Raw genomic sequence first — 13,289 nt, forward strand, 5'->3', positions numbered from 1 at the left:
ATGAGTTCATTTGTTTTTCAAAGAAATTAAGGATATTGTTGAAAAGTTTAATCATATAAACAAAATTCTAAGTTTACCATTATTTGACGAGTGTTTTAATTATATATTAAAAAATGTTAGAAATAACTAATGTATTTAATGATAGAAAAATGTTAGTAAAACGAAATTGAGTATGTTTCTTGTGAGACGATCTCACAAATCTTAATCTTTGAGACTGGTCAATCCTATCAATATTCACAATAAAAAATAATATTCTTAGCATAAAAAGTAATACTTTTTCATGGACATGACCCAAATATATATCTCTCACAAAATACGACTCATGAGACCGTCTCACACAAGTTTTTGCATAAATTGTATAGTCATTTTTTCATTTAGTTGTGATTTTTTTTTTGTTTTACTAATATTTTGTTATTAACTAAGTGTTCAAAAAATGGAATCATTTTTTGAATGAATTAAATAATGATAAAATAAAAAGTTTGTATGTAAATTTAATTTTCTAATAATTTTATTAATTCATGTGAAAAATAAACAAACATATATATTTGATATGTATTGAGTAAATATATTTGGGATAAGTAAAAATGAAATTCAACTCGAATTTGACAAATTTTCAAAATTATAAAATGTCGAATTTAAATTTTAATGTGATTTTCAACACATGCAATAATATATAATGAAACGCTATTGTGTTTAAATGTTGTCTGTGATGGATATTAGTTATTTATAATTTTTTAGTTGAAAGATTATGAATTAATCATATCCTACACGTGTAAACTTGTCACACGCATGAATACCGTACGGCAATTTCTGACGACACCTATACGAAGGGGACAGCAGATACTACCGCCCGCACTCTCACAACTCCTTTGACTGCCATTTACCCTTTTCATCAGACCCCTTTTCGTCATTTTACTTCCCCCCACCTGCCCTATAAAAACTACCCCCTCCATTTTCATTCTCCATACTCACCACTCCTACAGCAAGATTTTCACCCACAAAACACCTCCACTCTGCGCGTAAAAGCTTCTAATTCTGCTTCTCGAAGCAAGATTGAAAGGAAAAATGGGGTTTCCGGTGGGATACACTGACCTTTTTCTCCCTAAATTGCTTGTCTACGTGCTTACGCTTCTCGGATTAATGAGGAGATTTTTGTACGCTGTGTTCTCTGTTTTGGGGCTCAGGGATTTCCTGGAGCCTGAACCTGTTTCCTACTTTTTGAGGGAGGAAACCAGATTGGAGCTGCCGCGGTCTGTATCTGCGGCGCTGATCCGAGAGCTTCTGCCGGTGGTGAGTTTCTCTGATTTAGAGGAGATGGATCCACCGGAGAACTGCGCGGTCTGCTTGTACGAATTCAGCGCGGAAGATGAGATCCGGCGGCTGATGAACTGCAGACACATATTCCACCGGAGCTGTGTGGACCGTTGGATGGACCACGATCAGAAGACGTGCCCCCTTTGCCGTACTCAGTTCATACCGGAGGATATGCAGGAGAGTTTCAACGAGAGGCTGTGGTTGGCTTCTGGGATTTCTGAATTTTACGGCGAGTATTCCCCGATTACTTCGGGTTTGTAGTGTTCTTTTTCTTTTTTACTTTGCACTTCCTCTTCCGTACGTTGATGTACATAATACGAAAATATATGTAGTTTGAAAGAAAGAATTTTGTTTTCATTCTTGCTACGGTTGGTTAATTAGGACACACGACTTTGGAGCGTCAATGCACAAGAATAGATTTGAGCATTACATTGAAGTTCAATTAGCTTAAACAAATCTATCGGAAAATCCGGCAATTCCATCATTAATTAGGAACACTGACTGATCCATGCCGACGATGCCGTGACATGAAATAAGTAAATTTCAAACTTTTTACGTCGAAAACAAATTGATAGCATTCAATTTTTCCCTGAATTGTATATTGAATTTCATAATTTTTTTTAAATCAAGGATAGTTGATTTTTTAACCAAACTGATGATTAGACTTCCCGACCAATTCTTATATATATATATATATATATATATATATATTAGTTATTCTGCACACGCGATGCGTGTGTGCAGTTTTTTTATCATTTCGATTCATTAAAATGAAATTGACAAATTATTGAGGGACTAATTTGATATTTGAATTGTTGAAAAAAAAAATAAAAAAAAGTATGTGTTGAAATTTAAAAAAGCAAAAACAAAAATGTAATTTTAGTATTATATAAGACTAAAATTGGAAGAAAAAATTGGTGTCATTCTTAGGTAATTACTATCATGTCCTCAATTTTAATAAAATAGAATATATATATATATATATATATATATATATATATATATATATTATTTATTAAGTTTGAGACACTTAGAGTAACTAACTTTGGTGTCATGGTCTGGTTTAATAATTATATATATTAATAAAATATTAAAATTTTAATGCAAATTTTATGTAATTCACCGGATAGAGTCATTGTTTCTTGGTGTTTAAGTTAAAGTTCAATTCTTACTAAAGTCATTTTTTATTCTTTTATTTTTTAAATTTATTTTTTTATTTATATATTAAATTTACAGTTTAGGCGCTCATTATTTTTATAATTATATTTTGATCCTCATTTAAATATAAATAAAATGAATTATAAAAAATATTATACAAGCACACGATACGATATATCAGTATATATTTAATGACGAGGAAATGTCCACTTTGAAATTGCTCAGAAGGGTTAAATTGTAGCAGCATGGATGGGCCAACTGAATGGGAACTATGTAGCGGTTAAGCCGGATTTTGTCTTCCCTTTGCATTTTGTGATGCACTGAATTTACATGGTTTTATGGATAGTCTATATATGTATTTTATCTGGAACAGTTTCATGAATTATATAACATCTGGAAACTGGTGGATGTGAGAGGATTGTACCCTGCTCCACCGACCTATGGATCTACCACCGATTTACTGTTTCGAATATCCCACATTTGTTGTCGGGTGCAAATATTAGTTAGCTATACCTATATTAGTTTAATCAAAAAATATATTTGAAGTGTTTTATTTAATTTAAACCATTAGCTTGATATTTAACAGATAAGTTTTGTTTGTAAGTTGTCATTTATAGTATGAACAAGTGTAACGTCATTTAGTAAACCTTCAGGCTAATGCTGTATCACTTGGCAAAGAAATACACATGTAGTTTTTTTTTTTAAAAAAAAAAAAAAAATTTTAGAGGACAGAATAACATATATACTAAAACAAAAATGCATACGGTGTAGTAATAAGGTTTTCAAACAAATTCAGGGGCTACAATAAATCCGTCCTGTAATCAAGTAAATCACGTTGTGAAAAGCTTATGTGATAGATTCGCTCGAGAAAGTTGACCTCATAATCATTGGTGAAGCATTCCACCTACTGCATTAATTCTAAAAACATTTAGACCTTTTTTTTTTCCACATTGTGTGTCATATTATGATAAAAATATATAGGATTCTTGTTTGGGGGAAAAAAAACAATATCATTTACAATTGGTAAACCAAAAGTGTATTTTCGTGCATATTTTATAGTGACGATCATAGGTGCTCGGGGTTAGATGTCATTATCACCCGAAACGATCAAGTTGCTATGGTTTTAAAAATAGTTAACGCCGCCCCATTGAGAGCGACATTGGCTGCGGAACTAAAAATATACAATTTTATTTTATTTTTAATAGATTTCTTTGCGTACGGATCGATGTGCTAAGTCTTCTAGATCTAATAGTCGTATGTAAGTGTATCCGGAACGGACTTTAGTGGTGTAAATCGTGGCTCTAAATGTTCTGATTGAGATAGAATAACAATTAATTAGTTAATTCACGTCAATCATTTCTATGAATGGAGTATTAATATATGAAAATATCAATTAACTCGTTTCGATTTGATTTCCGTCGCCTAAAAAAAAGAATATTTTGCTTTTTTAACTTTAATCAATTAATTAAGACTCGCTGTTAGATATATAGATTGAGCTATATAGTAGAGTTAATTAGTCAACATTGACAGCTGTACAATATAACAGGTAAAACTCTTGTTAGACTTAAGTTCCATATACGGAAGTTCTTCTTTTTCCTCTTTCAATTTTTTCTTTGGTAAAAAACTCTCCTTGAGATATTATCTTCAATCAGTTAATTATCTCCAGCAATGGAGATTTATGATGATTCGAATTGAATCTTTTAACACTCGCCTAGTCAAATTTCCTAATTTGGAAAAAAATAATTTCAGTTTGCTCAAATTTCAAAATTATATTGTTCACTTTACTACCAAGTAATTGCGTTAACATTTAAAACATAAATGCAGATAGAAGCCTTTGTACTCACCATTTCAAGTATGTAAAATAACGTACAGGATTCCTCAAATGCACCCAATTGAGCGACCACTCATCATCAACTTATAAATCTCAGGCAGGATTAAATGTAAATCAAAACTTATCAAACTGCACACGTGAAAGAAATTTAATACCGAGTTTCATTTACAAAATGTCAACACTCAAGAAAGAATCATTTCTACCGGCCAACATTCGACCTTGTGTTGTGCCTAAAATATCCAGATACAATTATGCGATTATCATATTGTGTTACCGGTATGTGCGTATAGAATGAACGGACAAACATTCTCCATGCAATTACATTGTACGTTATCGTATTTTCATTTTATCTGACAAGAAGTAGTCCCAGTTGCATTGTACAAAGTTCAAAGAATATAGCAATAACAGGAATTGGATAGTGAAAAACCAGACTTTACATTTCAAAAGAACCACTTATAACATGAGAAGCAGGATTATGTTCTCTGAGAGGCAACGATGGAAAGCAGGAATATTATGGAAAGGGCCACAAATGTTGCAACTATAAAATGCTGAAAATATCATCAAGGAGCCAGGATATAGCAGAGACTATTAAAACTCATTCTGCTGGATAATAAAGTTCAGGATGGAATCAAAATTATCACATCTCTCTAGCATGGAGGGCATTAAGTCCATTAGTATGCGGTGCCTGTACAGTTTTCAAATGATTGAAAAGCTCCAAGCAATTGCGAATATAATGAAAACAGTTGTCACAATCGCAGGGAAAAAGTATTGAATTCGAATTAAGAAGAATTATTCCTCTTTCAAGGAAAAGTAAAAAAGATAAAAATCATGAACATTAACATCCAATTTACCTCAGTGGCAAGGAAAAACTAGGCAACAATCTGCAAAAAATGAAAACAAAGAAAAAGAACTATTAATTAAATACAGAAAAATATTGAAAAAGTGTGAATCTTTTCTAAATATAACTAATATACATGACATGCGTATATGCATACATACGAGGAGGATCGTTTTGCATGGTGATCGGTGTGCCAGAGGTTCCGATACTTCTGGCGGAGCTGCATCTTGTCCAGTGAACCTGGACGCCATTTCGCACTTCTTCTCCTCCGAAAATTCTCGTAAAAATTCGTAAATACAAGAGTGTCTAGATTTTGAATTTCAATGGAAGAAGTCGAAGATAGTAAAGGAACGTGGGATCAATAGCGAGAGCCAAGTAAACGAAAGAGAGACCGGCAGTTTGACTTTGGAATGAACTTGTGTATAGGAAAGACGGATTCGGGCTTTCTATTTTCCCGACGTTATGGGCTCACAGAAATAGATTAGATATTGGGCCAACAAATGAATTATTAAAATGGATCAAGTTCAAGAGCAACTCACAATACACAGCCCAACCCAAACACCAATATACACATACATGTAGAAGAGGAGACGCAGGAATTAGCTCAAATGCAAAGCAGGAACATGAATGAGTTGTATTTATGATTAGTTGTTTTCTCTTATAATCGGAGCACAAGCCATACGAGAGGATAGGTATCCAGAAATTTCTATTGTAGTTAATGGTTAGCCTATTTTATCCTACTTTTTGCATGGCGTAATAATGTACTTTTTAAATTAAAAAAAAAAAAAAAAAACCTCGAGAAAATATCACAAAACAATTGCATGTGGCTGAAAGATAATGTTCGAGCAAAAAAGATGATGGAGGAGAAAAAAGGTTGAATACGAAAATATTCATTAACTAGTTCTTGTAATAATCATATGAAATTATGTGTGACGATATATTGATGAGAGCTTTATTGAATCATAGATAATCCTTCTAGTGGAACCATTTTAAAGATTATAAAAAAGGTTAAAGCACAAGGATTGTGTCTTGTGTTCCATAACTAATACCACACTACTTCTTTAGGTTTATTTTAATTTTCTTAAAGGAAAAACCATAAAAACTCTATGAAATTTTTATAGGTCGATTTGTGAGATGGGTTTCTAACCTAATCTAACACATAGAAAAATATTATTTCTTGTGTCTAAACTATTACTTTTCACTGTATATATGAATCTGGTCGACTTGTCTTACGAGAAACTTACTAAATAAAATCTGTGAAACAAAAAAAAAAAAAACTACAGAATAACGGTAATATTATTTCTTATTTTCACAATTGATCCTTTCGATCGTGAACTCCTCCTTATCCATAAGAATCAATTCCATGATCCTAACTCCACAAATTTAGATTTTCTATTAATTAAAGTTGATGTCCATATATTAACTAACTTTAAATTGATTTGGTGAACTTTATTTAAAATTACAATTATATCATCATTATATAATCTTATTGATATTTTTATTTTTCTAAAATAGTTTTTTTTAAAAAAATATATTTCAGTCGTGGCTTTAACTATATTTTTATATATTATCATATTTTACCTATATTTTTAAAATTTTAGCTTGTTATACTACACTTAATTAAAAAATTATGAAAAAAAATTATCAGTTTGAAAATTAAAAAATGTCATGTTTAGATAAATATTATATTAATTAATAGCGTTAGTTTGCATTAAATTTCTTTGGCTAATGAATTCCATGGTTTAGCACGAACTTTATTTCCGCAATTGGGTGCTCAACATTACCTTTTCATACACCCAATGATTATTATACAAAATACAAATAATATATTGTCAATTACTCTATCAATAAACTAATTAAAATAATTCAATTAAATTTGACAGCTGGATTCATGATATTTTCAATATTATATATCTCGACCAATATATCATTTTCAAGAAACGAAGTGACATTCTTTTGAGGTAGTACAAGGACTAAGGTGGGTCCAAATAAGATTTTGAAAACCATCGAAATCTGAAGCAGGCACCTTAACCTTTTGCCACAAAATATTTGTAGGGGCCAATCGTGAGATAGTTTCTTTGATATTTACGTAAAGAGAAAGAGACCCTCCAACGATCACAAAGAATAAAGCCCACTATTTTGTTCGAGAAATTAAACTACTTAAAAAATAAGGAAAACAACCATTAATTCCTAGTTGGTGGTTAGTGTTACCCTCGTGCAATGTCCCCATCACCTCATCTCTACAGAAATATCAACACCCATCACTTCTTGACACCAAATTGCAGCCTGGCTTCTGCATATTTGCACATGAAAATGTTCTTATTAAACTTAACATATATATGTTCAAATATGCAGAAGCCAGGCTGCAACTTTTTTTGGCAGTTAATTATTTGTAGATTTAAGTGTTCCTTTGGATCGAGTCCAAAATGTTCATAATGGTATTAGGAAAATGAATTTTGGAACAATAATTTCTAAAAGGAATTGAATAATCAATAATCTTCTCAAATAATTATATCCCTTTTAAAGGTAAACTCTCTAATTGATGAAGCATCAAATTACGAGTATTACCTGGTTGACCGTGCAAATTCCGCATTATCCTAAACAAATCACATTATTAATTCAACTCAAATATAATACCTTGAAATTGTGGCAACTGAATTGAGTGGCCAAGTGGATTGTTCCATCAGTCGACTAATATAGAATAGGCTATACATTAATCATAAATTAAGGATGATAACATTGATAGGCCAAATGCCCCATAATACAAGGTTAAGATTTGGGTACTAGAGAATGAGTTGACGCACCAAGGCATACACACGAACCTGTTCTCTAAATTAGTAGTCAATAATTAGAGGTACACTAAATTAGGGTGGTCCATAAGTATATCTACTACATACACACACATATATATATTACAGGAATTTGAGGCAATAATCTGGCTTCAAGTAATCCATCTCACATCAACGCAAGCCAACTGATTGTGGTTTCTTTGCTGCCCGGATAAATTCCAGGATCACTTGTACCTCGTCCACTTGCTGTTGGATCATTAGTGGCAATGCCTCAGAGTTCACGACTTTATAGTATTCAAAAAACTTTTTGCACGTGATTACGCTTGCACATTAAACCCAGACATTTAGTTGTAAAAAGTTTATCTCGAGGCCGGGAGTCACATTTTTGTGAAAACTTGCGGTTAATTTTGAAATTTTTTTATTTGGGCCACAGCACTGATCCAGAATGTGTGTGTGTGGAGATTGAATGCAAGTGAGGGGACCGACCTGCGAAGAAAAATGCTGCTGGACGGAGTTAACCAGTTGTTCCTTCGTAGGGTTAGGACTAACATTTGCCTGCATGTGCAGATGGGGAAACATGAAAACTATGTAAACTATATGGCTGAATGATATGAAAATGGAGATAAAAGACACCCACAAGATGGAAGCTTCGCCAGTATCTCCACAATGATCCAGTCCCAATTTTTGCCAAATTAACTCTCTAATCAACCCAAGAGAACAAAACAAGTATGCATCAGAATTGATAATTCAAATTAAAATCGCATCTTAAAAGAAACATCAACCAAGCTTACTTCCTAAAAGAGCGTTTTTTATGCTTCTCTAGATCAGATAGAGAAATTGAGTGCGGTCCTTAAAATAAAATCAAAAGATAGCTATATCGGTCATTCTATAATTCACGTTATCCAAATTCCAATGGTAAGTAACCTGTTGGTCTTTAGTGTATATGGTACAGCAAGGATCTCTCGATATGAACATGCATATTAATGAACGGCAAGGAACACTGTTACAAAAAATAAGGATAACATATTGGGAACAACCGGGATTAAAGAAAACCATATATGGCACTCTCTTTGCAGTCTTTAATCAAGAACCTGCCATCAAAGGCACCAATAACATCATCTCACTAAAATATATCAACAGTGCAATTTCACCAACATGTCAGATTATAAATCTCGACAAGGAAAACGATAAAGTTCCCTTGTTACCTCTTAATCTCAGAATTCAAAATGTAACAGACAGACACTTGAATTTCTAAAAATTCAAATTCCAATTGACAGAAAAGAAAACTTATGGCACCGTTTATACAGCTTCGGAAACCGAGGAAATGTAATCAGGTCCCAACAAAGCATTAACACAATATTAAGAAAATAAGTCATTTATTATTAATCATAAATACTTGAAAGGACGTCTACTTTGATAGTGCTTACCAATTGAGTTGCATCACATTTGGATTGAACTTCTCTGCAACTGCTACGGCTCACTGATTTTGTGCATGCAGATGGAGACCATGGCCGACTATACCGAACTCTGGGCTTACTTATCTTTCCGAAGTGAAACCCAGAAGCTGTTCAAAGAAGTGCAGGATTATTGAAAAAGGATGGAACAATTATTTTGTCCAGGAAATTATTATATACTGATATGTAAAAACAGAACCAAACTTTACGAGCAAGTGGTAAAACATACTGAAGCGATGACGGTCCTTTTCACCAATGTCAGAGCAGCTGCTAGAATCATCAAAATCAAAATCATCATCATCCTCATTGCCAGTTGGAGGTTCTAACACACTCAAAGCATTCCTTTGGAGCTTGACCTCAACCCCATTCTTCAAGACCTGGTTAAACGAATAAAAGGAAGAGGACAAAAGATGAAGCAAAGAAGAAACTGAAACATGAAAAAAAAAGTCAAAAGTGTATTTTCAAAGAACCACGCTAGCTGGACAGAAGTAGTTATAATTGCTTTCTTCCAGTTGCGTTTAAAAAGCTGATTGAATAAAAGGAAACTATCATCTTAAACATTTCCAGTTGCACACAGCATTTCGAACGTCTAATATATTAGCAATTCAATGGGCTATTTACCATTTTTAGGAGACGTGACAATAGTGAATTATCTATAGTTAATGAAGAACGTTACTTTCCTTTTCACTCCAGAGGAAAAACGAATATTAGCGCATAATATTAATTTGAAAAACGGTCTGATAGAAATTGTTATCAGTAATCAGTATAATATCATTTTGTAAGATGATGAAATGTACCAGCCAATGCCAACCACCAAGCCCAACAGCCTTCTTGACAACGCCTTGCAACCCAACCAACACACTCTTTGTTCTGTTATTGCCTGTCACAATAACCTTAGTATGCCTTGGAAGAACTGACAGCTCTTCATCTCCGCTTTCCTCACGGAAAGGCGACAAAATCCGCGAAGGGCATAATTCCGTGTGTAGCATCTCTCTCTCGATCAGGCGTAATTAGTAGCAAACGGGGATAAACAAAAAGCTTTATCTTGAATATCACTAAGAGTCACGGCTCTCTATATCAGGTAAGCCTCCTGTATTCGTAATTTTAATCAAGATATTGAAAAGAAATTAACCAAGTCGAAGTCAATCGAGCCCAAGCCGAAACAAATCATATGATTTCCACCCCACCGCATTTGAATCCCCAGTATTGGGAGTGGAGTTTTCAGGGGTCAATCAGACTGATTTTCTTGATTCAATTAATCTTCATTCCACATCAAGGCAGACAGATGTTTTTGAACTTGGGTAACGAGTAAAAAAACTTTAACCGCGTGTAGAATTCAAGCTCTGTAACGAATCCCTGAAAAGGAAAATATAAAAAGTAGGTTATAACTTGTTAGCGCTAAAAAATTCTGAAAATAAAATGCCACCAAATTCTGAAGCCACACACTTAAACCCTGAGTTGAGATCCTGCAAATTGCATGAGTGACGATACTAAAAGGATTGCAGAATTTGTTTTTTGAAGTTTTGACACGTATAGTTGGTGGGGATTTAAATGCTATGGATTGAATCCACTATTATTCACGGGTTCAGTACACGCATAATAAATGAACCAACTCATCATACATAGCATTCAAAACTGTACACCCCACCCCCTCTCCTCTCTCTCCCACGCAATACCAAAAATAATAATCATAGACAAATAATAAACAAAAGAAGCCATTGCAGGCTCAGATCAATAGCTACCAATATAGTTAAAATCTAAAGCAGGTTCTCTTCTAATGAAATTTTAAAAAAATTTATAAAATGACATCTGAAAGCAATAACTATCAGTCTGCTCTCCTGGAGAATAGCGCACAAATTATTTTTTGGAATTGACTACCATAATTGTCTGCTTAACTATATACATGACCTTAAAATTTTGATTGCAATACACCAAAATCAATCAGGCAATACTCTGACTTAATAACTCCAATGATTATCGAACTACATAACATATAAAATAATATTCAACAAAAGCACAATGATATCAACAGCGGAGAGAGAGAAAATTCGATCAATGACAGATTTCTTTCAGCACCCAATGGTCATTAACCAATCGGCGTACCCGAGCACGAGAGAGCAAACAATAATGAAGCCGAGTACGAAGATCAAGCGGTACGCTGGGATCTGATAGCAAACGCTGTTTGAAGAGTATCAATGGCTATTCCTGTCAAATTCTAGAAAGAGAGAGAGGCGAAGAAGATGTAATGTAACTGCCATCGGAGAGTAGAGGAATGGGGATTGGGAGACAACCTGCTACTGCTAAATTGCAGTGAGAGGACCCCACTCGTACGGTTTCTGCTCCTATTTGTCCCGATTTTTTTACCGGTTGACCTGGTCGCCGTTAATCGGCTCGCGAGCCGAGCTGATAAACGTCCTTCAACATGTACACTGGTGTGGTGAATTGGTGTCATAAATTTGAGAGCTTCGTCTATACTGTGTAAATAAATCTAATTCAGCTGAGTATCAGTAAAATTTTAAAGTTACAATTCAACTAAAATTAATTATATTTGAGTTCAAGTTTGACTCGAAACTCAAATTTTTTTTTGCTTTATTTCGACTCGAAAGGAAGTGCGAGTTTGATTCAGAATCTTCGAAAATATTTGCAAGATATTTGAATTATTGTTCGGATATTAAGGTTCGAGAATGAATGCTCAAAAACTCGAAACATTCAAAAGCTCGAAATTTATATATATTTAATATATAATTATAGTATAATTATAATTATAATAATAAAATATTAAGGTTCACGAATTACCGAACAAAATAATTTTTGCTCGAGTCTGGTTCGAAAAAAATTCGAACATGTGTAAGTGAGTTCGACTCGAGTTCGATAAATTTGAATGAGAATCAAATATTTATCGGTCCAACTCGAAAAATTCAAAAACCTGTTCGATTCATTTACAGCCATATGTGTAGATGGTGTGTAAAGATGATGTTGAAATATTAATTTTTTATAAATTCAATAAATTATTTAAACAAAATAAAATTGCACATAAATATAAAAAATTAAATAAACAATTAAAATTTAAAACTTACAAGAAATAAAAAAACTACACGAAATATAAAATGCACAAAATTTTTAAAAATTAATATATAACGAAACACGAACTAAATAAATTACTGATTGAATATTTTATGAATAAATATTGAGTTTTTAAAATTAAAATAGAAGAAATTGTGAATTTTTTTTTTTTAAGTATAACACTGGTCGATTTATAGAAGTATGTTTGAATTTTAAAAACATATTATAAAAGTATATTATTAATACTTATATCAGCTACAATTTATATAGCCGATATAAAAGTATTATTAATGCACACCTATATCAAGGATTTAAAACTATGTATTTCAAATGCATTTTATTGATTTGATAAATTTATGGATCGTCGTATCCAAATCCATCACTTTATTAAATCATGTAAATATAATGATAATTATGATCGATTTTCAATACACTCGATATGAAATTCATTTCAAATTTAATATTCGAATCTCCTCCTAAATTAAATCATTTTGCAAAACAAATTATTTCGTCAAAGTACAAGAATCGATGTACCAATAAGGTTGATAAGAAAATTCATTTTCTCTAATGTTGTGTTTGAGGAAGGATTTGAACTCATGAGAGAATTTAAAATCAAATGGTTTGAAATGCATGAATTTCAAATAATTAGGTTGCATGGTAGATCGAGATGGAACAAAAAACACAAATTGGACAACACAAGATATTTAAAAAACGTTCTCTATACTTTTGAGCAAAATGGATATACAATTTGAGTTATGCAACCTAAAATATTTTAACTTAAAAAATGCAGTAAAATTCAAATGATGCGTATCAACTTATATCACAACATGCACTATGCAACT

The 13,289-nt window shown here is 32.6% G+C and overlaps 2 protein-coding genes across 5 annotated transcripts; one reads left to right on the plus strand and one right to left on the minus strand.

Annotated features, from left to right (window-relative positions):
• Positions 1-953: 953 nt before the first annotated feature.
• LOC142556655 (brassinosteroid-responsive RING protein 1-like) lies at positions 954-1,680 on the plus strand. The gene has a single exon (XM_075668135.1). It carries the CDS (start codon positions 1,066-1,068, stop codon positions 1,573-1,575), a length of 510 nt encoding a protein of 169 aa, XP_075524250.1. The 5' UTR covers positions 954-1,065; the 3' UTR covers positions 1,576-1,680.
• Positions 1,681-7,795: 6,115 nt separating this feature from the next.
• On the minus strand, positions 7,796-11,665 carry LOC142555654 (uncharacterized). 4 transcript variants are annotated; one of them, XM_075666657.1, is made up of 8 exons: positions 11,488-11,663; positions 10,572-10,740; positions 10,182-10,474; positions 9,614-9,761; positions 9,358-9,494; positions 8,568-8,630; positions 8,417-8,485; positions 7,796-8,176 (listed from the first exon to the last, which is right to left on the minus strand). In XM_075666657.1, exons 3-8 carry the CDS (start codon positions 10,371-10,373, stop codon positions 8,102-8,104), a joined length of 684 nt encoding a protein of 227 aa, XP_075522772.1. In that variant the 5' UTR covers positions 10,374-10,474; positions 10,572-10,740; positions 11,488-11,663; the 3' UTR covers positions 7,796-8,101. The 4 variants fall into 4 exon arrangements, with proteins under 4 accessions (XP_075522772.1, XP_075522770.1, XP_075522771.1 ...); XM_075666655.1 differs by having other exon boundaries at positions 10,182-10,740; XM_075666656.1 differs by lacking the exon at positions 11,488-11,663 and adding an exon at positions 10,831-11,224 and having other exon boundaries at positions 10,182-10,740.
• Between the last annotated feature and the right edge of the window lie 1,624 nt (positions 11,666-13,289).

This window comes from Primulina tabacum, chromosome 9 (genome assembly GCF_025594145.1).
Source record: "Primulina tabacum isolate GXHZ01 chromosome 9, ASM2559414v2, whole genome shotgun sequence".
Classification (NCBI taxonomy): Eukaryota; Viridiplantae; Streptophyta; class Magnoliopsida; order Lamiales; family Gesneriaceae; genus Primulina; species Primulina tabacum.

Bases quoted from the DNA above. Each gene is read 5' to 3' on its own strand.
- LOC142556655 (XM_075668135.1), top strand. From the start codon at position 1,066: ATGGGGTTTCCGGTGGGATACACTGACCTTTTTCTCCCTAAATTGCTT.
- LOC142555654 (XM_075666657.1), bottom strand. From the start codon at position 10,373: ATGCTACACACGGAATTATGCCCTTCGCGGATTTTGTCGCCTTTCCGT. The intron at 8,631-9,357 runs GTAAGCACTATC...TGGGTTGATTAG, and splicing joins AATGTGATGCAACTCAATTG to AGAGTTAATTTGGCAAAAAT. The intron at 8,486-8,567 runs GTGGGTGTCTTT...CTGCACATGCAG, and splicing joins ACTGGCGAAGCTTCCATCTT to GCAAATGTTAGTCCTAACCC.